The sequence below is a fragment of the Hyperolius riggenbachi genome, chromosome 9, assembly GCF_040937935.1.
Source record: "Hyperolius riggenbachi isolate aHypRig1 chromosome 9, aHypRig1.pri, whole genome shotgun sequence".
Classification (NCBI taxonomy): Eukaryota; Metazoa; Chordata; class Amphibia; order Anura; family Hyperoliidae; genus Hyperolius; species Hyperolius riggenbachi.
This window is the reverse complement of record NC_090654.1, coordinates 143,330,000-143,356,648: the sequence shown is the minus strand read 5'-3', so window position 1 is coordinate 143,356,648 and position 26,649 is coordinate 143,330,000. Positions and strand designations below refer to the sequence as shown.

At 44.2% G+C, this 26,649-nt stretch overlaps 1 protein-coding gene across 7 annotated transcripts in view; it reads right to left on the bottom strand.

Moving 5' to 3' along the window:
• Positions 1-26,649, bottom strand: part of SEMA6C (semaphorin 6C) — a 464,232-nt gene that overhangs the window by 151,048 nt on the left and 286,535 nt on the right. For all 7 annotated transcript variants that reach the window (XM_068253590.1, XM_068253592.1, XM_068253589.1 and 4 more), the window contains 3 exons: positions 9,564-9,752; positions 7,849-7,963; positions 2,231-2,288 (listed from right to left, as the gene is read on the bottom strand). In XM_068253590.1, coding sequence (XP_068109691.1) covers positions 2,231-2,288; positions 7,849-7,963; positions 9,564-9,672 — 282 coding nt within the window. In that variant the 5' untranslated portion in view covers positions 9,673-9,752. The remainder of the gene's footprint in view (positions 1-2,230; positions 2,289-7,848; positions 7,964-9,563; positions 9,753-26,649) is intronic.

Sequence of the window (26,649 nt, the reverse complement as noted above, 5' to 3'; positions counted from 1 at the left end):
ATACACCGATGCCGCGCATCTCGCAGCTTACATTGCTCCCGCCGCTGTCTCCCCGCCACAGCTCACTCGCTCTGCCAGCTCTATAATGGCAGAGCCCTGTGAGCGGGTCAGGAGCCAATTAAATTGGCTGTCTGTCAACGTAAGCAGCACCCATTGGCTTACACTGATAGGCAGGGTCAAGAGCCAATGAAAGCGGCTCCTGACCGGCTCACAGGAACACTGCCGTCATAGAGACGGCAGAGTGGGTGGCCCAGGTTCCCGACATGCGGCGCTGACGATTGCAGCGGGTATGTGCGGCGATTCGTCAGTATTCGTTGTTATTCCGCCGTTTCTTGTACCAGCGGTCTCTGGTCCTTAAGGGGATTCATAACCACACCTGTGCTAGTAGCTTAGATGTGGAGAGGTTACTGAGCAAAATATCATGTCACATGTCTCATCATGAGTGTGGGTGCAGCTGCCCTCATGGGTCAGACACCTGTCAACTGACTATGTCAGCAGTAAAGCGGCTAACGAGCAGTAAATGCCCGCATGCATTATATGCAAGAGGCCCGAGGGCCTAAGCATACTTACTCGCTTCTGTGCATTTTTCAGCAACACATTAATGTTACAGATTGATACAGAATTGTTAAAAATGCACAAAAGCAGACAAATGTGCTCAGACACGAACACTTTTCTGGTAATGATCTGTGGGCAGAATTGAAGTGAGTTTTGCTTGGTGACTCTGGTGACTGAAAATGTGTTCATATTGTTTCCTATGGAGCTATCCTAGTTCTATTATACATCAGCAAAATGAAGTTTTTTCATTCCAGAGTTATCTAATTAAGCCACCAGGTGGAGCCAGCAGGTATGCATGTGTATGTGCAATAATCTCTCTCTCTCTCTCTCTCTCTCTCTCTCTCTCTCTCTCTATATATATATATATATATATAAATACAGTATATATAAAGTGTGTGTGTGGTGTGTGTGTGATCCCCCCTTCACACCTGGGCAGAACCACAACCACGAACAGCTAATCAGATTTCACTTGGCACAATTGCACACTTGGTGACCAAGGAAAGTGGGCAGAGCATAAAACAGCCAATCAGCAGCTCCTGCTGCCACGGGCTGGAGGAAGCCCCAGGTAAGTGGATTTGGATTTTTATTTTTATTTTGTATCGTCCCTGTACCTTCCCTTTAAGTAACCTGGCCGTTGTCTGGCCATTTTTTCAGAAGGGAGGTGAGTCCACCCACTTCCCCCTTTTTAACAATTTTAATTAATTTTACTCTACTTGGCGCCTCTGTTGTTGTACTACATAAAGGTAATTGAGTGACTGTGTGCCAAGGTTATAAAAAGTGGGCAGAGCCAACAACAACCAAATGGGAGAATGTAATCTGCAGCCATTCTTAGACTGTTAATCGCAGGGTCCTCAAACTTGGCACAGTTGCTCACTGGGTGACTGGGATTAATATTCAGGAAAATGGAAGGGGTCTTTCAACAGCCAATCAAAATTCTCCTGTTGAATTTCAAGGGGAATATTTAAATTGCTGCCATTCTTACACTGTTAATGGAATAGGCCTCAAACCTGCTACAATTAGACATTGGGTGACTGCAGTACAAATTCAGATAAAGGGGCAGAGCCACAAAAAGCCAATCAATTTGTTTGCTTGATGTCAATGGAAAATTTACATTGCTTTCATTCTCACATTATTTATTCCAAGGACCCCAAAGCTCACAAACGTGGTTATTGAGTTACTGTGTGTTAAGGTTTGAAAAAGTAGTTGGACTCAACAACAACCAAATATATACCCGGGCAATGGCAGTTCTTCAGCTAGTCATTATACATTATTTGGTTAGTGTTTGCCCATTGTAAAATCTTTCATCACCCTGATTTACGTTCTTAAATTTATCACAGGTGGTGACATCTACTGGTAAAGTGCATCAATGCGGAATGTATATGTGTTATGTATTCTGAAGGGTACAGAAACAGCACCTGGTCTTCCGGAATGCTCTCGGTCAGAAGGCTGTGTGACCTCATAGCCTAGGCTAAACATCTCTGGGAGGGTGGGGCTACATAACAATATACAGCAAAATATAGATATAGGAGGTGTTTCTGATGAAGAGACCAGGATAATGAATGTAAAACTGGATATGCTGAATAATTTAGTACATTCTACTATATGTTGTTTTTTTAAGTGCTTTTTTAAGTAATACACATTTGTTTTTGGTTAATAGCAACAATTACAATCTCACCTTGTCACTCCAAATTGAGTCTTTGGTCCGCCTTAGATCGATTGTATAAACATAATCTCTATAAAACAAAATAATAACACCTTATTTGGTGAATTGATGTAATTTATCAATTATCCATCATCACGAAAAAGTTAGCTGCATGATTTCAAATACCTACTGTTAGCCAGACAGCCGTCCTTTTGAATTGAAATTGGTAAACATTGCACTCGTTTTGATTCCACTAAGAATCCTTGGTTCATTCTAGTTCCTTCTAAGTTTAGTGGTGGCAGTCCTATTCAGAAAGCAGCTATTTTTTCCTCATAAAGCAGGACTATTTTAGACTCACGCCAGCAGAGTGTAATTTATTTAAAGCTTTTTCAAACCATCCCTATTATCATCTCTTCAGGCGGAAACAGGTGAGGAAATCTGCATTGTAATTATGCGAATTTTCCTCAGCCGCGACATTGATGAATCATCCATTGCTATAGATGTCACAGAATGGATCTTGGGTGTCAAAAAATAAACGGTTACATACACCATTGCATGTAGCAATTTACAAGCCAGCTTGGCCTGCTTGAGTCATGTGTGACCTCTCTCCTTCAGGAGAGGTCATGGTCATCCATTGTAAGTAGCATTTCTAACTCCAGATTCCATTTTACAAAGAAACTGCAGATTGTAGTCTGTGGTATAATGTCCGAGAGGTTCTCATTCATAATCTGCATTATACGTATGTTAAGGATGATTTATAAGTTTAAGGAATAGATTTGACTGGTTCTCGTGGGCACCATAAAATGTGTGAAACAATTTCTATCTCAAACAAATGGATGTATTAGGTTTGGATGCATCATTAAACCATATGGTTGTGTGTAATATAAAAAAAACATGTTGAATTAGATAGTAAAGCAGTGCAAAACCATTCAACTACCCTGCACTCCAAATATAAACAATGTAGGTTACTTAAAACCAGACCCACATTTCGAATAACCTATGGGTATATGATCCAATGCAGGTCTCAAATCCCCCCAAACGCCTTGCTATTCCACAGCCACTGGTGTCCCCTAGTAATACTTCACAGTGCAGAATGGTTCTGCCTAATACGCAGAGTAATATGCATTAGAGCATGCTGTCCCACCCATCTAATATGCAGAGTAATATGCAGTGGGGCATGGCCTATGTGCCAAGGCTTAAGCCCTAATAGCTGGGCATTCCTATACTTTTTTGCATACTCCTCTTATTTGCTTGAAAAAGGGCTAGGTATAGCCTGAAAATGACTGGTGTAGTTGCAGTATTATACTGAATGGGCAAGTTATCTGTATTTTACGGAACGAAACTTGCCTTTACCATAAAAAATTGGAATACAACCATTTCACATACTTCTTCATAGGGGTTAATGAGATTCATTTTGGGCTGCTTGTGTTACTGTATTTTTAAAAAATGTGTTTGACTATTTACTACAAAATGTTTTTTTCTGCAAATTCATATATGTCTCCTTCTGGAATGTATGTGGTGTTGTTATCATTAACTGACATAAATTGGTTATCATCTCCTGTTAGTTTATACCTGGAACATTCTGTTGACATGCTCCTATTGCTAACTCTCACCAGCTGGGCTCCTCAGTTGGGCCCCTGCCCCCTTGTGTCTTTCATCTCGTCTGGTTGTTCTACATGGTACTCTTCTGTTGCCGAAGCCTCCAACCTCTCTGTGGTCCTGAAATCCATCCCTGATATAAAGCTTCTTACTAGCAAAAGAGATTGGAACCACAGCAAGTCTGAAGTCTTTGGCAGCAGACAGGCCACAGAAGAGGAAGTGGCTGGGACCTGTAGAAAAAGCTAAGGAAATGAACCTGATGGGTGGAATGCAGAATTATATTAATCCCTCTCCAGCATACTCCATTGCATTAGTCTGCTTATTAGGTAGGGGCAACCAGTAGCTGCCTAGAGAGATGGTTGGAAGGGAAAGAGAAACAGGCCATGAAACGCACTGCCAGTACATAATAAAACTCATTTATTTCATGAATTTGTCTTCATTGAGGTAAGCCACCTCATTTTTATCTTTTGTCCTTAATGTAATTTTATCAACACCCTGGGCGGTGCCCCCTCCCCATTTGTGCTTGTCATCCTCCATTGGAGCAGTGTACCTTGACCTATTATGGCCCAGCCACTATCAGGACCATTGTTTGTTTTACATTAAAAGCGGGACCACGTCCAGCTTCTCCTGGGCACCCGAGTAGAGTCTGTTCTATGCATTTTCACCTGCTTGTGGTGGTTGATTGGGGAGGAGTTGTTTGTGGAGAAGCCCAGATTCCCCCTGTGGTACTATTTACCTAAAGTGCACAAAATGTTGGTGAACCACCCAGGAGACGGAGGTGCTCATACACGCCACGGCTAAACTACAGTGCTCCTGTTGAGGAAGCGAGCACAGACCTGTGAAACACATTGCACATTTGAAGCCACAAATAAAAGTGAATTTTGCTGATAAAACCAATTGTTTAGGTTTTCTAGGGAGGTAAATCCACCACTACCTCCCTTTTTAAATGTTTTTTTTACAAAATTTTATTCTACACTGGTGCCTTTGTTAAATTAGTTTACTTGTTAGTCTAGTCCACCCTTAGTAGGGGGTTGATGCCCCATCTTCTTTCTTGTCTACAGAGAGCAACATTTACCTGAGTGGGGTCGGGTCAAACTCCCCACCTGCCGATATAGCGATTGCCTTTGTGGTAACCCACCTTTGTGAGCACCTTTCTTGCGTTCACTTACATCATGTAATTTGTAATAACCTACTACACTATTGCGGGCTCTCGATTTCTCTTTTTGTGTTTTGACACCACCCGGGAGACCGATTGTCTCTGGGGTGGATTTACTAACAGAAGCATTATCAAAGTACCTGGATCATAGGCTGAGGCCTTGCCTAAGGCTGGTTCAGAATACAGTCGATATTTAGAATGTACTCGACAGCTTCGATTGACAGGAGGGTCATCATCTAGCCACAATAGATGTGGTAAGCTTGCATAGCCGCATTCTACACACTGAAGGCCTGCAGGCTATACATTACGTATTAGAGAAATATGGTAAGACTGAGGAGTTCTGTGATTTTCCTTGTGACTGCCTAGGTTTCGTGTTGGAACAAAATGCTTTTATTTTTAATGTTAGGTGGTTTAGACAAATCTTTGGAACCACTATAGGGACCCCAGTGGCCCCTATGTATTCAAACCTGTTTTTGTCATTATGGGAGGATGGGAGAATGAGACTAATTCTTCTAATTCCTTTCACAAGAATCTTAATGAGAATCTGTACTTTAAAATTCTTTCAATAAAAAGCATACCATTCTATTCATTATGTTCTCCTGGGCCCCTCTGTGCTGTTTCTGCCACTCCCTGCTGCAATCCTGGCTTGTAATTGCCAGTTTTAGGCAGTATTTACAAACAAAAGACATGGCTTCTAACCAGCTTGTGATAGGCTGAAAGGAGCTCAGTCTGTGACTCACACATCGCCTGCAGGGGGCATGGAGAGGGTGTGTATAGCTTCTATCCTATCACAAACAGAGCAGCACATTCCTGCCTGAGTGCCTGAGCCCGGCAAAGCAGTCAGAGGAAAGAAGATTAGATTATATAACAGAGATAATACAGCCACTGTGCAACTAGGAAAGGCTGCAGTAAGACAGACCACATTAGAACAGGTATAGAAACTTATAGGATAGAAGAAATAAGGCTGAAAATTTTATTAGAGTCTCTTTAAGATGTGGAGAAGGTACGTGGCTGACGTCCTTGTAGTCTGGGATGGTAGCTGCAAAAAAATTTAATCTTTTTATGGAGTAAATTAATTCCAACCATATCGATATGGAGTTTACGTCTCACTTTGGGGACAGAGAAGTGGAGTTTCTGAACCTCAAGGTGATTATTGAAGACAACTTGGAAGTTACCAAGGGTTACAGGAAAGATACTGCAACCAATAGTCTACTCCACTTCACTAGCCATCATCTCAGACATGTCAAAGATGCCGTCCCGTCCGGTCAATTCCTCAGATTAAAAAGGAATAATTAAAATCAATTGGATTTTGAAATGCAGGCAGAGGAGCTATGTTTACGTTTACAGAATAGAGGATATGAATCTAAATCAGTCCTACAGGCTCTGGAAAGAGCCTGTGAAGTCCCCAGAGAACAGTTGTTAAGTAAGAGGGGAAAGAACTATTATAGGGAATGTAGATGCAAAAGCTTTTTTACTACTTTCCTCTTTTGGAGAAGATCCAACAAGCCATTTGAGGACAGTGGCACTTATTGAATTTTGACATACACCTGAAAGATATTGCCATCGTGCCCTCCAGAGTCAGTTTTTGTAGGGGAAAGTCTATTAGGAAAGTACTTGTACATAGTGATATAGGAAAAAAGGTAACCAATGATTCAGGCAATTGGTTAACAAAAAAGAGGTGGGAGGGCAATTATGCTTGCAGGCATTGTAACGAATGTTGCTCTATAAGGAAAGGTAGGAGTGTGCAAATAGGAGCGGACTCTTGGAAAATCAAACAATTTATGAGCTGCTGCACCGAATACGTTGTATACGTTGTATATTTGGTGTCCTTTGAAAAACGGTTCCTTCAACATAAAAGGTCAATTAAGGGTGGGGTGGGCACCACCTGCTTAATCGAACATGTGAGGGAAGATCACAATGCCAATGTGGGCTGCTTATCGTTTGCGAGATTGGAGATGGTAGAAGCCAGTAATAGGGATGGCTCAAGGGATGATAGACTCCTTAAGAGAGAAGCTATTATAATTTCACGCACGGATACTCTGGGGAATCTGAGTTTTAATGAGAGGAATGAGGTTAATGCATTTTTCAAGTAGTTGTCTTTTTGATAAAGATATTAAGTGTTCTTACTACACTGCTATCTTCCCCTCCCTCCCCCAGTGGGTAGGTTCATGCAGACACCTGTATATAGGTACATGGGAGGTGTGTCCTGAAGAGATGTGTTGAATACGTGAAACAATTGTAGAAGAGTTTTGTAACTGTTCATTGTGGTTAAATAAACAACGTTTTATATGGAGAGTGCCGGAGCCCGCCTTTTCTTCTGCCTAATAATGTAGTGGTTGGTTGCCCTGTTTGCAACCTCCCTTTGTGAGTATGCATCCTTCTTCGATTTATAACACTTTTGTTGTTGTGACATACTGCACTATTGGGGCTCCTGTTGTCTCTTGACTTTTTCTTTTTTAGGGGGTTCGGTCACCCTCCTCACTTTCAGCATTATGTCGTTTACCTGGGGTAAACTAGTGGCTGCATACCGGTGAGAGGGATGCTTTACTGTGCATTATGCATTGTACATGATTGTGGGGCGACTACTTAATGCAGGACAAAGAAGGTGCAACATAACTAACAGAGGGACTGATGTGTGAACCAGTGTGTCAGTGGGAGTGATAGTGGAGAAGTAAGAGTCTGTCTCATCTTATTTGTCAACCAAGCATCAGTCTCTATAGTCTGGAGTTACCAACTGATTTCTTATATTTTGGGGCTCTCCTGGCTCTATTTCTTTCCACGAGGAAGTTCATAGGCTAATAAATAAGGCATCAGCATTGGATTTTTTTTTCACTTCATCCCTTCATCTCTAATTTTCCCTGCTATATCTGAAACTGCACACACTGGCATGACTCACCTTGCTGCAACAAACAAAGTTTGGTTGAGTCGGAGCATTTTCTGGAAGTCCAGGCCAAGATTTGCTGAGTTTCCATCACTGGTTAATCCCCGAAATAATGGATAAGACCTTGTACCTGCATGAGACAGAAATGACATTAATATATAGTATAGATATAATTCCTGACATGTATGGAAATGTTTGGAACAGCATATCTTTTTCAAGGATGGAGAAACTTGCTACAAATAGAATGAATTGAATCACTGGTACACAAGGGTTAGGGAAACAATCCTGCAAATGGGTTAGTATGTGAGGTGCTCCAGGAAAAAGAAAAAATGCCTCTTAGGTCCTGGCATACGGCCCCTAAACAAATGTGAATACTTGCATAAATACATTTACTTTTCACTACTGTAAATGTCATCACAGACAATAAATGCTCCAGTACAAGTCAGATGGCCATTTTGCTAACTATTCTTAAGTGGGCAACCAGTCAATTAAGATTGATTTCAGAAATACAAAAAAAAAAATGTAAGGGGAAAATATAGTGTTTTTGTCACCTCTGAATGCGTGCTGGGTTTTGTAATTAGGGATGGCAATGCTTAGGAGAACTCATGGAGCAGCATGTGATCAGTTTCATCAGCCAATAGATTTGGAAGGTTCTGATTTGCTGTGACGACTTCCTGGTTTAACACAAAATCATGCCAAGCAAATCAGAGCCTTATAAATCTATCAGCTGATAAAACTGATTACATGCTTCTCCATAAGGTCTCCTAAGAATTGTCATTCCTATTTGTAATAGGAAAATCCCAAATCTTTATGGACAGGGGCAAATTCTTAACACTAAATTAAACAGGACAGGCTTCTGCTCCATTATCTATGCACAAGAGATGTGTGAGGTGAACATGGAAAATTGTGCAGGGCAAGGAAAGCTGACTAGCATTGCTCCAGCTTATAAAGAAGCATGAGAGTCAGTCTGATCAGAGGATATACTGTATCTGTACCACTCTAATTTGCCATGATCACTTCCTGGCAAATCCTTAGCCATGAAAAACTGCAGAACTGATTAATCCAAAACTAACTTCATGTATAGATGACAAAGAGTAATCCTCCCATGCGTACTCCCATTGTAACTGGTGTTCACTTCTCCCCACTTTTACCTTCAATTAGGTAGCACACTCAGTCCTAGTACAAATAGAAAAACAACAGGGAAAAGGACACCTCAGTGGAAAAATATCAAATACTTTTATTGTTTTGACAAATATTCAGCATCCAAACAATTGCTTTACTCACACCTAGGATCCTAAACGAATTAGGACCCATATGCATGAGTTCTGCTATGCATGAACAACATTAATCCTGACCTTCAAGCACCAAAGCTGTAAATGATAATATATGGAACTATAACCATATGGGTGGTAGAAAGCTAAAGTTCCATTTTCACTGGAGTGTCGTGTCTGTCTCTGTGCCAATGCAGGATTTGGACCCGATGAGCGAAAACATTTTTACCCCTCAGAGAAATTTGAAGCAGCCTACCGATTTTAATATTCAATTAACAATGGCAATTTTGGTTCCATTTTCATGTGCGCTGAAAATAGAGCGATTCTGCCCTAACGGAAACTGGGCCTGAATGTTCTGCTGAAGGTACTAGGATAAACAGGTAAAGCATAAAGAGCAAGGAACATGTTGGGGGTTTCTAAATAAATATGGGCTGACACTGAAGGCTTATGTTTACTTACTTGCTGAATCAACAGTTCTAAGAGCACTCAGGTCTTTTGGAAACACAAGTGAAGAGGACAGAAGACACTGGATGAGGAGAAGGACAATAGCAAAAGGCACGTTTGACATTCTTATGTTCTTTGTGGTATAGCAAATTTCAGAAGACAATTTCTGAGCTTCATCCGATGTTCATTCTGGTCTTAGAGGCTCTGTGTTAAGAAAACAACACCAAATCTGAGTAACAGTGCACTTTTAACAGCAAAACCATATTACATCCATATTCCTGAAATATTAATTACAAGCAGTAGAGCGTAGTTTCAACATAATAAGATCACTGTTATCTACTTGTCTAGGGTTTTGTGCAGAAACTGTGCATGTTAAGTAATTGTTCATGTTCCCTGGCTAAAGAATCAAGCTAGGTTATTGTGTGCTCAGTGCAGCACAAAGCTATGCAGCCGTACATCATACACCAGTCCACCGTGCTGTCACTGTGCTCATACCTGTATGTAATCTCAACTCAGTATTGTTCAATTAATAATAAAATTGAAACATTTTTTTTTTTATATTTACATTGCATCCCTTTACTTACTGAGTAGCAATAGGGTATTGTACCAAGTTAGCCATCAGTAAAAGTTGTTTGAATCAGGATGATACTATTTATTGGCTAACTTAAAAGAATGAGAGTAAGCGAGCTTTTGACTGTATAGTCTTCGTCGGGATTGAAGCCCGACGAAGGCTATACAGCCGAAAGCCTTCTTATTCTTTTAAATTAGCCAATAAATGGAATCATCCTGATTCGAAACTTCTTGCTTTTACTTACTGAGATGACGTGGCTCCCAGTCTATCTTTCACTCAGAAGATTCACACCATCTAAACATCACCCATATTTTTTCGCCATTCCCTTATCTTCCAGTCCCCAGTGTCTACTTGTCCTTCCTCTTTACTACTTTCTAAGCACACATTGACAATGTCTGACTTGAACATAGCTCTGATTTTGGGGCACTGGATTTTTGGGGATTGTTTTGTTGTTATTCTGTCTCTTCTAGCTACAATAAACCTTGAGCTACCATTACAATTATAGACTGGACATTTTTTGGTTAGAGAGCAAAGAAGAAAAATCATCTGGGGATCAAATACTTCTTTTCCCTCACTGTAGTCATATCAGTGGCAATTTTTTTACATGAATACCAGAGAATAAACTGAAATTTATTGGGTTGGATAAGTGGTGTAGTAACACTCATCAGGAGTGAATTTTGCTATAGAGAGTTTTCTGAAATGATCTCTTTGAGGCCTCTTGCACACTGCAAGCAAATCAGATTCAGATTCAGATTTTTAATCTGTTTTTACCTCCGATTCCGATTCATTTAATCTTAACTGCATGCTGCGTTTTTTGATCCGTTTTTCTGTTGAATGTATTCAAGGAAAATCGGAAACGGAATCGGAATCGGAAACGGAATCGGAATCGGAAAACGGATTTGCAGTGTGCAGGGAGCCTAAAGAATAACTACAAATAAGTCAATTTATATGTTGAGTGTGTTAAAAGATTCTGTCTTCAAGAGCCTTGCAATGAATGAAACATTTGCCTCTTCATCACTAGAGATGGGCCAAACCTCCGATTTTAGGTTCGCGAACCTACCGCGAAAGTTCGGTTCGCGCGAACTTTCGCAAACCGCAATAGACTTCAATGGAAAGGCGAACTTGGAAATTTTGAAAAAAATTATGCTGACTAGAAAAATGATGGAAAAGATGTTTTAAGCAGTCTAATACCTGGACGGAGACACGATTGAGTGGGATACACGTCAAAAGTCTCAATAAAAAACCTAGATTTGACTCAAACCACTGTTTCAAGATCAGAAATCACATTGAATGTTGAATTGCAGGCCTAAACTGCTTTACAACATCTTGCATGTGTATACATCTATCGAAGTGTAATTCCCTCTCTCCCCTCCTCCGGAGGATCTTGTCTTACAGGGATTTGTAGGATGTCAAAAGCACGCTCACATACATTGACCAGGAATCGAACCTGGGTCAACTGCTTGGAGGGCAGCTATGCTCACTACTATACCACCAACACTACAGGCTGAAGCCAGCCTAGCTGGCCTGAGAAGGATGAAAGGCTAGGTGGCCATGCAACCATTCCTGCTAACCTAAAGCTTACTTGTGTCTTACAACACATTGGCTTAAGACTTTACCAAATCGGGGCCTTTCTAGTAGTTGAAGAGATGAGTGAACTGTGAAGCCACATTTGAAAAAACAACCAAACAGCAAACAGAGAAGCTTCCTCATATTGGAGCATTGGATTTGGTAAAGTCTTAAGCCAATGTGTTGTAAGACACAAGTAAGCTTTAGGTTAGCATTAATGGTTGCATGGCCACCTAGCTTTTCATCCTTCCCAGGCCAACTAGGCTGGTCACAGCCTGTAGTGTTGGTGGTGTAGTGGTGAGCATAGCTGCCCTCGAAGCAGTGGACCTGGGTTTGATTCCTGGCCAATGTATGTGAGCGTGCTTTTGACATCCTACAAATCCCTGGAAGACAAGACCCTCCTCCGGAGGAGGAGGGGAGAGAAGGAACTGTTGTGGGGTGCTATTTAAGGAATAACAATCAGCCAGGAGCAAGCTAACAAGTCTACAAGAGCCTACTAAGCTTTCCCTAGCAGAGTCTGTCAGCAGCTGTCCCTTGACTAATTACTGTAGGCAGATGAGTGAGTAAAACGTCTGGAGAACCTTGCCTTTTATAAGGGGGGGGGGCTCCAGGAGTGAGTGTAGTCTAATTGGCGACAATGTGCCTGCGGACTTTGATGTAGAGGGTCAAAGTTCACCCTAATGGAGCATTATGGGGGCAAACCTAACTTTCGCAAAAATTCGCCTTCACCGGCGAACGCAAACCACCCAAAGTTCACCTGGAACCGTTCGGCCCATCTCTATTCACCACTACAGCAATGTTTGGAAAACAACAGGCAAATCTCTGGGTGCAGATCTAAATGCATTACATGACCGCATAGTAGCCTAAACACATGCTCTGCCAATGAGTGCTGCTCAGGACTATGATAGCACTTGCATCTAGAGTTTGACTTTAGAAAACCAGGAAAATGTGTTTGGTGGATATTTAATTCTTCAAACGAGTTTAGAAGGAATTTAGAATGCTGGATCAGGCAGTTAACTGGGAGTGAGACTATTTTTGTCTTCATCTTACAGGCAGTGATAACACCTCAGTAAGGCCCTCCACTACGACCAGCATGGTAATATCTAAATATCACGCTGTCATTTATCTCAAAATGAAAAAAATGCTCATGTCTGTTTTAATTTCACACAGCATAATTTTGTCTCCATAGACCTTTAATGCGCAGGACCTCCTGAACCACATTGCTCGGAAACGCACAATGTGATTAATAGGAACGTTGATCTAATGTGATATCATGACCAGAAGTCTTGCTGCATGTAAAATATATTTATTGCTGTCACAAGAAAAATGCATGATTGGCTACTTCTCCCTCTCCAGGATTTTGCTACCTCGCCGAGCCGGCCGAGCATCTCAAAAATCACTTGGAACCAACAGGAAGAAAACAGTGTGTCTGAGATTTCCAGAATGACAACTGCTACTTATTCCATTTGCAGACATAAAGAAACAAAGCTTTCTCTTCTGAGTGTTTAATCTTTCAATGTCATAGTTGTGTCTGCAGTTAAGGATGCAGGATGATGTAAAAAATGTTCCCGTGAAATCGCAACACTTTCTCTTTAATAAATGTAATACAGGAAGACATTGCAGTAAAATAATTAACTTTACAAAGTATCCATTTGCTGTTTTGTTCCCTAAGGGCCAGTTTACACCCTGTCTCCATCACAGTGTTGTGCTTTGAATTTAAACACACCGCACAGTGGATAATGCAGAGCCGACCCACACCTATTGTGTTATTGTGTCATTCTCACTTCCATTATTGCATTCCACATCGTACAAATCCTTGGATTTTTATCATACAGAAGATGCATTGCCATTTAATAAAATTAATTACCTCTGCGTTGCAACTTACACTCTGTGCATTGCGTTAATACTGAACTAAACAAACAGGCATAGTGAAAACCAGCCTTCTGGCCACAGAGAGATGCATTACCCATATACCTCAATAGACATATTCACATCTCTGACTCGTAATACATTCCTTTATCCTACAAGTTGTCTACATTTTTATGCATGTCCTACTGAAATCTTTTGGGGTCTATAAATTACATGCATATTGTAACTGATGGTTTGTGCATTACAATAAGGGCCGATTCTCTCATGAAGTAAGATGAAACATTTGCATCAGGCACAGAGATTACAGGGGCAGCATGTTTGTACTGTGTTTACACTAAAAGCATCCACTAAAAGCATGCAGTCAGAGTAGGAGAAGAAAGAGGAGAGCAAGGTGATGAGGGTCATCAATAGGGAAAAGCAGCTTGTTGTACTGTGTGAGGAGTCTAAGGCCGGATTCAGATGGACGTCTTCCAGCATCCTGTTCTGCAGCGTCTCGTTCGGGGGCCTGCATGGGCTTTCAGCGTCAATAGGTGGCTTTTCAGCGTTTTTCGTCCTCGCAGGGGGACATAAAGACACAACGGTTAAACAACCCTGGAAGCATGCGCATTCCAGGGTCGCCAACAACGACGGAGAAAATCAGGATTGGAATGCCGCATTTGCGTAAGTGACGGTAGTGGGGTGCCCAGTTTCGGCGCTTGGCTCAGAGCCGTGGGCCGAAATAAGCTGATCCAATATTATGTATATACTAGTGACTTAGCCTGTTTAAAAACGGGCTAGGTCTCTTCCTAATTCGCCGCTTGCATGCCGAGCACCTGTTGCACGCACGCCCGCTGTGTGTGACGCACACACGCCCGCCCCTTCTAGCCCCGTCCTCCTACGGCTCTCGGCAGTGTCCCTGCGTCCCTGCACATGCGCAGTGCACAAAAAGCACTGACGGACGGACATGGGACGCAGGGACACTTGCCTTTTATTAGGTAGGATTGAAACTATGATGCAGGGCTTAAAATAAAAAGATTTGGAATGGAGCAATGTTCTGAAAGATCTCTAGATCTTAATATGCACAATAAATAAAGATGTATCTGTCAAGATGGAGATGGTATAGAACCATGTTCTGCAGATCTCTACAAAGGTCAGTAGTGGAATAATATTTAGACTACACAACATGTATCAGGAGAAATATTAGAACGAAAAATGAACGACTGTTTGGCTGAGAATCATTTTTAAAAAGTGATTATCGTCCATACAGACTGATCAGTCCTGGTGGATCGGTTTGGTCAATAATCGACTGCTCTATTCAAAATACTCACTTATGGCGAATTTCACACTTCCGGGTCCTTATTTTTGTGCTTCCACAAACGATCCGAGTGGCAGACCATCTTTGTGCTGCGGTTTAATTCAAATGGGTGCTAACATTTTTTGCTCTCCGAGGTAGCACAGGTTAGCAGAACGCGTGCATAGTGGGCGGTGAGTGGTTGCCGGGAGGTGATAGGGCTGATTCTTGGGTAAGTGGCCTGTTCATTGTCTACAACATTTTTGCTTAATTTGCACTCTGCACTCTCAGTGTGTATCTTTTCATACCACTATTCTGGAGCTTACAATGGACGTTCAGTGGCTGTCTTTTAAAGATGTCCCGAATGGTTCGCATGCAAACGTATTCGTGCAAACAACGCGGATTCGCGTCCGCGGCCGAACGCGAACTTTATGTGAGTTCGACCCGCCCCATATACTACATCATTGGGCTAAACTTTGACCTTCTACATCACAGTCAGCAGACACATGGCAGCCAATCAGGCTGCACTCCCTCCTGGAGCCCCCCCTTATAAAAGGCAGCAGCATCGGCCATGTTCTCACTCTGTGTGCTGCAGTATTAGTGAGAGGAGGGAGAGACATTGGAGAGATAAGGAAAGCGATAGTTAGGAGGTCTTTTAGCTTGCTCCTTGCTGATATTTGTTGCTGAAAAGCACCACCAAAACAGCTCTTTTGAGAGCTAATGTTCATGTGAAGTGTTTTTTTTTTTGTGTGGCCCACTGACACTGCATATACAGCTCTGTCTGTCGCAGCTGGTTCTTGCTAATTGCTATACTGTGCCAGGCCAGTCACTGCATACCTGTTCACTGCACCTGTGTGGGCAACAGCTGCACATTGTATTGTAATACCAGTCACTTTATACCTTTCACTGCACCTATGTGACTGCACATTGTTGTACCAGCAGTCACTGCATACCTTTCACTGCACCTGTGTGACTGCATATTGTTATACCAGCAGTCACTGCATACCTTTCACTGCACCTGTGTGACTGCACATTGTATTATACTAGTCACTGCATACCTTTCACTGCATCTGTGACTGCACATTGATACCAGGCCGCAATTATTTTTCTAAGTCGATACCCAAACCAGTGGCGTTCCTACCATAGGGCGGCATGGGGCGCCCCGCACCGGGTGTCGGGTGCCCCAGGGGGTGTCACCAAGGCCTCCCACAGAGGCCTGGGCACTATGCAGGCAGGACAGGAGGGGGAAGCAACCCGGAAAGGAGGGGTGGCGGGGAAAGCGGCGGGGAGGGGGGCCGGACCCCCCACCTCCCTCACCTGGGTCCCCTCCTTCTGGCGCTTCCCCCTCCTAATTAGCAGCAGCTTGATGAGCGGGCAGGAGCGGGCCTTACTCACCTACTTCCTGCGTTCCAGGCGATGGCGCATAGCGTCATCGTCACCTGACGCTGGTCTCCACCTTCTCCACCGCCCACTGTGCTTCCTGATTTGCGGAAGCACAGTGAGCGACAGAGAGACCAGCGTCACGTGAGGATAACGTTATGCGCCATCGCCTGGAGCAGGTGAGTAAGTCCTCCCCGCCCGCTTCGCTAAGCTGCTGGCTGCTGCTAATTAGGAGGGGGAAGCGCCGGAAGGAGGGGACCCCGCCACCCCACCTTCCAAGCTTCCCTCATACCGGGGGCACCTTGGCTACACCGGGGGCCACTATGCTACACCGGGGGGCACCTATGCTACACCGGGGGGCACCTATGCTACACCGGGGGCACCTATGCTACACCGGGGGCCACTATGCTACACCGGGGGCCACTATGTGTACACCGGGGGCCACTATGCTACACCGGGGGCCACTATGCTACACCGGGGGCCACTATGCTACACCGGGGGCCACTATGCTACACCGGGGGCCACTATGCTACACCGGGGGCCACTATGCTACACCGGGGGCCACTATGCTACACCGGGGGCCACTATGCTACACTGGGGGCCACTATGCTACACTGGGGGCCACTATGCTACACTGGGGGCCACTATGCTACACTGGGGGCCACTATGCTCCACTGGGGGTCACTATGCTACACTGGGGGTCACTATGCTACACTGGGGGCCACTATGCTACACTGGGGGCCACTATGCTACACTGGGGGCCACTATGCTACACTGGGGGCCACTATGCTACACTGGGGGCCACTATGCTACACTGGGGGCCACTATGCTACACTGGGGGCCACTATGCTACACTGGGGGCCACTATGCTACACTGGGGGCCACTATGCTACACTGGGGGCCACTATGCTACACTGGGGGCCACTATGCTACACTGGGGGCCACTATGCTACACTGGGGGCCACTATGCTACACTGGGGGCACCTATGCTACACTGGGGGCCACTATGCTACACTGGGGGCCACTATGCTACACTGGGGGCCACTATGCTACACTGGGGGCCACTATGCTACACTGGGGGCACCTATGCTACACTGGGGGCACCTATGCTACACTGGGGGCACCTATGCTACACTGGGGGCACCTATGCTACACTGGGGGCACCTATGCTACACTGGGGCCACTATGCTACACTGGGGCCACTATGCTACACTAAACTATACTGGGGCCACTATGCTATACTGGGGCAACTATACTAGCTATACTGGGGCAGTGGCGGTGCCAGGGGGGTGGTTTGGGTGCTGAAGCACCCCCAGCGTGAACTGCTATTCGGCGTCTAATAGACGCTGTGTCAGTTCACTGACAGCAGCAGCCCGCAGCTCCAACAGCGGCAGAGCAGGGCTACAGTAAAATGGCGTCCGAAGCCCTGCTCTGGAGACGGAGTCTGCAATGCAGGGCTTCGAGCGCCATTTTCCCGTAGCCCTGCTCTCAGCGCGGGAGTTTCAGTTGCTGGCTGGCTGCAGAGGATCGTGAGAGCTGCGCGCCGGACGGAGGCCGGGACAGGAGGTCTGCTGCTGCTTCAGGTGAGTAAACTTTTATTTAATTTATATTAGCAGGTGTATCGACTGTTCTGGCCAGGTCTGCTACATGATTGAAGTGTTTTCTGGCCAGGTTGGCCACATGATTGCATATATTTTCTGGGCAAATCTGCCAACATGATTGCATGTATTTTCTGGGCAAATCTGCCGACATGATTGCATGTATTTTCTGGGCAAATCTGCCGACATGATTGCATGTATTTTCTGGGCAAATCTGCCGACATGATTGCATGTATTTTCTGGGCAAATCTGCCGACATGATTGCATGTATTTTCTGGGCAAATCTGCCGACATGATTGCATGTATTTTCAGGGCAAATCTGCCGACATGATTGCATGTATTTTCTGGGCAAATCTGCCGACATGATTGCATGTATTTTCTGGGCAAATCTGCCGACATGATTGCATGTATTTTCTGGGCAAATCTGCCGACATGATGGAACGTGTTTTTTGGGCAAATCTGCCGACATGATTGAACGTGTTTTTTGGGCAAATCTGCCGACATGATTGAACTATTTTCTGGTCAAATCTGTTCACATTACGTGTATTTTCTTGAGAAAACCTGAACAATTATGTGAATTTTCTGGGGAAAGGCCCACTGTCTTTGTGTTGCACTTTTAAGGGGAACCCGAGGTGAGAATAATATTGGGCTGCAATATTTATCTCCTTTTAAGCAATACCAGCTGCCTGGCTGCTGTGCTGGTCCTCTGCATCTAATTCTTTCAACCATAGACCCTGAATAAGCATGCAGCAGGTCAGGGGTTTCTGACAATATTGTCAGAACTGACAAGATTAGCTGCATGGCTTGTTTCTGGTGTAATTCAGTTCACTACTGCAGCCAAATAGATCAGCAGGGCTGCCTATTGTTTAAAAGGAAATGAATATGGCAGCCTCCATATCACTCTTATCCCGGGTTCACTTTAAATTAGTTAGCTCTGCCCTCATCCGGTCATGGCCACGCCCATTTTTCGCCGCGGCGCGCAATGCGCGCCGCATGTTATAGCCGCACCCATTTTTTGTTAGCTATACTGGTGCCACTATACTATACTAAGGACAACTTTAGGGGGGGGAGCGAGCCTACACCTGGCATTACCCGCCGTGTCACGTTTAGCATGCCACATTTGCTGTTTTTTGGTTTTTTTATGGGGGGGGGGGGGGGGTGTCTTTTTAATACCCAGCACCGGGTGTCAAATGCCCTAGGTACGCCACTGACCCAAACTGTACCGTGATGTTGAAAGACAAGTGGTGTCATCTCTGGCACACAGCATTGGGTCAAGGGTCCATCTGACCACAGATGCCTGGTCTGCAAAGCACGATCAGGGCAGGTACATTACTTATACAGCACATTGAGTCCTTCCTTGGTTGTGTGGTAGAAGCTGTTTCTCAGGCTCCCACTCCGGACCGGAATCAAATCCTGATTTCCCGGCCGCTACCCGTGGTCATTATGGTACAGAAAGTACCAAAAAGAGTTAAACGAATGGCAGACTTGAAATCCTTTAACGGGAATCTGTTTTGGAGGGCAAATGTAGTCCTGTATTGTTATTTTTCATCACTACCTCCCTGAGTCGGGACTTGCGTGCCATGCCTGCTGCCTTCCTTGGATGTGTGGTGGTAGCCGTTTCTTAGACTCCCACTACGGACCGGAATCGAACCCCGATTCCCTGGCCTTACCCTTTCTTTAACATTGGTAGAGAAAGAACCATCGACAGTCTAAGCAGCGATGAACCCCTGGGCTACTGGGTGCGCAGGCTTGACCGGTGGCCAGAGCTGTCACAATTTGCCATCCAACTTCTGGCTTGCCCTGCCTCAAGGGTCCTGTCATAAAGGACCTTCAGCGCAGCTGGAGGCATTGTCAAGGAGAAGAGAAGTCGCCTAGGTCAAAAAAGTGTTCAGTACCTCAGCTTTATCAAAATGAATGAGGCATGGATCCCGGAGGGCTAATGCCTGCCCGAAGACTAAGTAAGTCCCCACACAGCATCTCTGCCTGCCGGACCCTGCTGCCTGCCCCAAGACTAAGTCAGTCCCCACACATCATCTCTGCCTGCAGGCCGATTGACTGCCTTCTCCGCCACCACAAACAGGGTCCAGGACTCCAGGTGGATTCCTGAACAAAAAGAATAATTTTTCTGGTGCGTGTACATGCCTGCCTAATTTTCCTGGATGAACTGGGGCTGCAACACTGGGGCCTGGATGCACTGGGGCTGTATCAATTCCCCTTCGTGATCGTTATCTTGCCGTGGTGAAGGGGCTTGCGTATCACAATGAAGCAATGACCTATATGAGTGTGTTGGGGGGCACACCCAAGATAATAAGGTCGTTGCTTCATTGTGGACAGACCAAATTCAATCAGCTGGACACTCAGTCACTGTTCTGTCATTGAGCTACCTCAGCCCGACCATATGGGCTTGAAAACCACCATCGCTTGCACTCTCGCCATGGTGCGCACCAGTCAAGCACGGCCATCACTACACAAACAGCTGTTTGCGGTGCATTACACAGTGAGTTTGGTCTGTCAGTGTGAAGCAGTACACTAATTACACTACCTGATTGATGTATACACACGAAAGATGTTTTAAAGCACTTTATGCCCCCAATTTAGCAATGCAATGTGATTTCTGCCCCTTAGGGATTATAACCCTGCTGTGCGTCAAATCCATAATTTTCCCGGGACTTTTAGCATGTATCCCACTCCGCCATGCCCTCCTCAAGGTGTTAGAACCCTTGAAACATCTTTTCCTTCACTTTTGTGGCCAGAATTAGTTTGTAGTTTTGAAAGTTCACCTGCCCATTGAAGTCTATTGCGGTTCGCATGATTCCCCGGTTCGCAAACTTTTCGCAAGTTCGCGGTTTGCGAACAAAAACGTGGCTTTGAGACATCTCTACTGTCTTTTGCATGCATATCATTACTATTTACATCATTGGGCCGGTATCCGGTTGATCTCCATGTACGTATAATTATTTGATTGTACCCGTCATGCTTGGTTACCCTTTGCCGCCTTTAGTTTTAATTGTTTTTATTAATGTGAACCTGAAGGTGAGAGTGATATGGAGGCTACCATATCTATTTCCTTTTAAACAATACCAGTTGCCTGGCAGCCCTGCAGATATATTTGGCTGCAGTAGTGTCTGAATTACAACAGAAAAAAGCATGCAGCTAATCTTGTCAATTCTGACACTATTGCCAGAAACACCTAATCTGCTGCATGCTTGTTCAGGGACTATGGCTGAAAATATTACAGGCAAAGGATTAGCATGATAGTCAGACAACTTATATTGCTTAAATGGAAATAAATATGGCAGCCTCCATATCACTCTCACCACCGGTTCACTTTAAAAGGACATGTCCCTAATAAAGGTATTACATTATATTGTAGACACTAGTGTACTTTTTGCTATTTATAGCCATGGCTGCATGGTTTGTGTAATCATATGTAGACTAGTGACCTTAGCCCGTTCAAAAACGGGTTAGGTGTGTCTCCGCTGCGCACGCACGTCACACGCGCAAACGCCTGCCCCTTCCTCCCTCAGCTCCCCTCACTGTCTCTCGTCCCTTCCTGTACAAGCGCAGTAGCGCAAAACAAGGGACACACACACACACACACACACACACACAGGGAGTGCAGGGCCGCAGAGACACTTCAACATTATTATATAGGATACTTCCACGGCTATGGACTTGATGTGGTATTTTGAGCTCTGCTTGATTTGTTCCAACATTTTTTCTGGTTGCTCACAATCAGGGATCACTCATTTTGTAGCAACAGTGATCTAACCTGTGTACGGGTGTCAGGAGGGAGATGCAACAGAACAATGTTCTGCAGATCTCTAGAAAGGTAATAATAGAATAATATGCAACATATTATGAAACGGTCTGGTGGGAGCTGGGACAGAGCTCAAGCGTTGTGAGGGGGGGGGGGGGGGGGGGGCTGGGAGTGCGTCCCACACCAAGTGGGGTGACCTCGGCAGCCCTGAGCGCTGAGGGAGGGGGTGCGCTGTAGTGGAGGGGGGGGGGGGAGTCAGCCACAGGAAGGGCAGCCCGACCTCTCCCTCCCTTCCTCTCCCCGGGCCGCCCTCTGACTGCAGAGTTAGCGCAGGGAAGCGCTGTAAATAGTCAGAACTCACCTCCCTGGTTCCAATCGCCGCTAGTCTCCTCCTCTTGCATAGACGCTGATACACACGCTGCTACCTGCTAAACAGGGCAGCTACCTATCTAACCTATACTGGGGGACAGCTAACTATCTAACCTATACTGGGGGGTACCTACCTAATCTAACCTATACTGGGGGTAGCTACCTATCTAACCTATACTGGGGGACAGCTACCTATCTAACCTATACTGGGGGGTACCTACCTAATCTATCCTATACTGGGGGTAGCTACCTATCTAACCTATACTGGGGGGCACCTACCTAATCTAACCTATACTGGGGGCAGCTACCTATCTAACCTAAACTGGGGGGCACCTACCTAATCTAACCTATACTGGGGGCAGCTACCTATCTAACCAATACTGGGGGGCACCTACCTAATCTAACCTATAGGGGGGGGGCAGCTACCTATCTAACCTATACTGGGGGGCAGCTACCTATCTAACCTATACTGGGGGGCACCTACCTAATCTAACCTATACTGTGGGGCAGCTACCTAACCTATACTGGGGGGCAGCCACCTAACCTATACTGGGGGGCAGCCACCTAACCTATACTGGGGGGCAGCCACCTATCTAGCCTATACTGGAGGCACCTACCAATCTAACCTATACTGGGGGGCAGCTACCTATAATCTATACTGGGGCACCTACCTATCTAACCTATACTGGGGGCACCTACTTATCTAACCTGTATTGGGGGGCACCTACCTACCTAGCTAGCCTATACTGGTGGCAACTATACTGGCTACCTATATTAGAGGCACCTACCCAACTAACCTATGCTGGGGGCACCTACCTATCTAACCTATGCTGGGGGCAACTATTCTGGCTACCTGTATTAGCCCACTGCCTTTCTGTTACAGTTACATTACAGTTAGCCCTGCCCATGTGATGTCATGGCCACACCCATTTTTTGCAGCAGTGCGCTTTGCTTTTTTTTTTTTGGGGGGGGGGGGGGGGGGGGTGATGGATGGAAAATTATCTGCACCGGGTGTCAAATACTCTAGCTACGCCACTGGGACAGAGCAACATGCTGCAGATCACTAAGTAGTTCAGTTATTAGATGATCTGCAAAACATACAATAAGTTTGCAAACTAAACAGCGCAATCTTCTGCAGATCTCAAGAGGTGTCAGTAAATAACTAAGTCTACCTTATATAATCTAAGGTAAATATTAGAAAAAAGTATGCTTAGTGCAGCAAGGCAATGTAATTATTCAGCGTCCTTAGTATTTAATATCAGTTTGTTTTCCCAAGCTGCCTTTTGTGGCCTGAGCACAAGCAAGTAGATTATATAAAGCAGTATAAAGTAGTGTAAAATTATTTTTTGCTTCCTACAGCTTCTCGGGGGGCTTCAATTGTTTAGTAATGATAGCTAGCTTAACAAAAATGCTGTGAGTACATCAGCACATCTCAAAGTTTCCTCGTATTTTCATAATAATCACAAAAAAGTAATAATCTTCTGGGCCTGGCTGATTACAGGTATGGGCCATTTAAGCCTCTGGCTTGTGGAATTAGAAGAGACAAAAGGGTTGCAGATGAATGGGAAGAGAAAGGCCCGAGTTCCTGTCAGTAATATTCTCTTGGAGTCATCAGCTTAGCGTGTGGAAACTACAAGACGGCGGATGTAATAACTCTACGCGGAAGTGAGGAAAATAAGTCCCAATTATCTCTGACCAGATGGAAGCAAATGCAGAGTAAATGAAGCTTGGAAGTTAAAGAAGCAGATTCTCTCTCTCCCAGGGATGATAATTCAAGGCTATTTCAAGGCCCAAATTGAGGCAAAATGGTTCCTCTGAATTTACAAGAGATGAGAGAGTGGTGTCTTATGGTTCAGAGAGATGACTTGGCATCTCTTATTAATTGGATAGGCACAGCGGCCACATGCCATTTGCAGAAGCACCTGTATATTTTGCATTTTATCAATGTCAAGGAAATTGTTTTGAGGAACAGTGGGACTGCTGTAGCATCAGTATGGATCAGCATTAGCCACTGTCAAGGCTGTTTTGATCTTACCCTATGCACTGTCTTTAGGAGAAGCTGTGTGATAGGTGTAGTTTCAAACATGCTATCCAATAAACAGAACTGTAATGTTGTCTCGCACACACTAAAGGATCAAACCCGACAGGTAGTGCTCAATGATTTTTCCCCTAGTTTTGCCCTGTGCATCTTTATACATACAAACATATTATATATATATATATATATATATATATATATATATATATATATATATATATATATATATCAAAAAAAATTTAAGACCTGAGAAGTACATGACGCCTCTAAACTGTCATGTCTGCTATTCGTTATCTTCACAACAATCCCTTGTTCCTGAAATGTAGAACCAGTAGTGTGAAATCAGATTAAAATCCTGCAGAAGTATTAAGCTTCTAAATTATTATCACTAGTACATGTTTCCATGCTGTTTCACATAATCCTTTGTTGCTGTCAACACAGGTGGACATCCTGCAGGAGGGTAATGCTAGGTACACACTATGAGATTTTTGGGCACATTTACTGTCAGATCGATTATTTCCAACATGTCCGATCTGATTTTTGATCGTTTTTACAATCAATTTCTGACCATTTTCCTTCATTTCAATAGCAAATAGATCGGAAAATACTCAGAAATCGATCAGAAATCAGATTGGACATGTTGGAAATAATCGATCTGACAGTACAATTGCCAGAAAATCTAATAGTGTGTACCTAGCATTAGGTTGCCCTTCCTATAACGAGTCCAAAGTCTGAATTCTTTCCCACAATCCCCTGTAACTTCACGCATACAGCTCACAGTGCTATGCCACAGTCCACTCACCTCACCCATGCCCAGCAGATGTGTCTCCTCTGTGTTATGACAGAGCAGCAGTTTATCAGCCTTAAGCTCAACACACACCATACAATCTTGGTTGTACAGATTTACCAAATCTATGTAGTATAAGGGCCAACAGATTAAAAATACCTTGAATGATTGATTGGATAAGCTCTTATACTACATGAAAGTGGTAAGATTGAACAATCAAGATTGTATGGTGTGTGTTGAGCCTTACACACCATGTATATAAATAATCTCAAACGTGTGCTTGACCTTGCGTGTAGACAGCTGCACCATGGAGATCAGTTGCACCATGTTAGTATCATGTTAAAGGCTATGAAGAGTCGCACGTTGTGAATAGTCTGGGGTTTCACACTCTTAAAGAAAAACTGAGGTGAAAGGACTACAAAAGGCTCAATTACTGACATCCTTTTTAGAAATATACATTTCTAGCTGATATGCTGATCATATGCCTCCAATTAATTTTGAAACAGTGATCAAAAACTAGCATTCACTTCATGTTGGCATGAGTCAACTAGCTTTGCAGGTGTTAGACTCAGACAAGGCTAACAGATCACATATATAAATACAGTGGCTTGCAAAAGTATTCGGCCCCCTTGAAGTTTTCCACATTTTGTCAGATTACTGCCACAAACATGCATCAATTTTATTGGAATTCCACGTGAAGACCAATACAAAGTGGTGTACATTTGAGAAGTGGAACGAAAATCATACATGATTCCAGACATTTTTTACAAATAAATAACTGCACAGTGGGGTGTGCATAATTATTCAGCCCCCTTTGATCTGCGTGCAGTCAGTTTCCAGTAGACATTGCCTGATGAGTGCTAATGACTAAATAGAGTGCACCTGTGTGTAATCTAATGTCAGTACAAAAACAGCTGTTCTGTGACGACCCCAGAGGTTGTCTAAGAGAATATTGGGAGCAACAACACCATGAAGTCCAAAGAACACACCAGACAGGTCAGGGATAAAGTTATTGAGAAATTTAAAGCAGACTTAGGCTACAAAAAGATTTCCAAAGGATTGAACATCCCACGGAGCACTGTTCAAGCGATCATTCAGAAATGGAAGAAGTATGGTACAACTGTAAACCTACCAAGACAAGGCCGTCCACCTAAACTCACACGCCGAACAAGGAGAACGCTGATCAGAAATGCAGTCAAGAGGCCCATGGTGACTCTGGACGAGCTGCAGAGATCTACAGTTCAGGTGAGGACATTTGTCTATAGGACAACTATTAGTCGTGCACTGCACAAAGTTGGCCTTTGTGGAAGAGTGGCAAGAAGAAAGCCATTGTTAACAGAAAAGCATTAGAAGTCCCGTTTGCAGTTTGCCACAAGCCATGTGGGGGACACAGCAAGCATGTGGAAGAAGGTGCTCTGGTCAGATGAGACCAAAATGGAACTTTTTGGCCAAAAAGCAAAAAACTATGTGTGGCGGAAAACTAACCGTGCACATCACTCTGAACACACCATCCCCACTGTCAAATATGGTGGTAGCAGCATCATTCTCTGGGGGTGCTTCTCTTCAGCAGGGACAGGGAAGCTTGTCAGAGTCGATAGGAAGATGGATGGAGCCAAATACAGGGCAATCTTGGAAGAAAACCTCTTGGAGTCTGCAAAAGACTTGAGACTGGGGCGGAGGTTCACCTTCCAGAAGGACAACAACCCTAAATATAAAGCCAGAGCAACAATGGAATGGATTAAAACATATTGATGTGTTAGAATGGCTCAGTCAAAGCCCAGATCTAAATCCAATCGAGAATCTGTGGCAAGATCTGAAAACTGCTGTTCAGAAACGCTGTCCATCTAATCTGACTGAGCTGGAGCTGTTTTGCAAAGCAGAATGGGCAAGTAT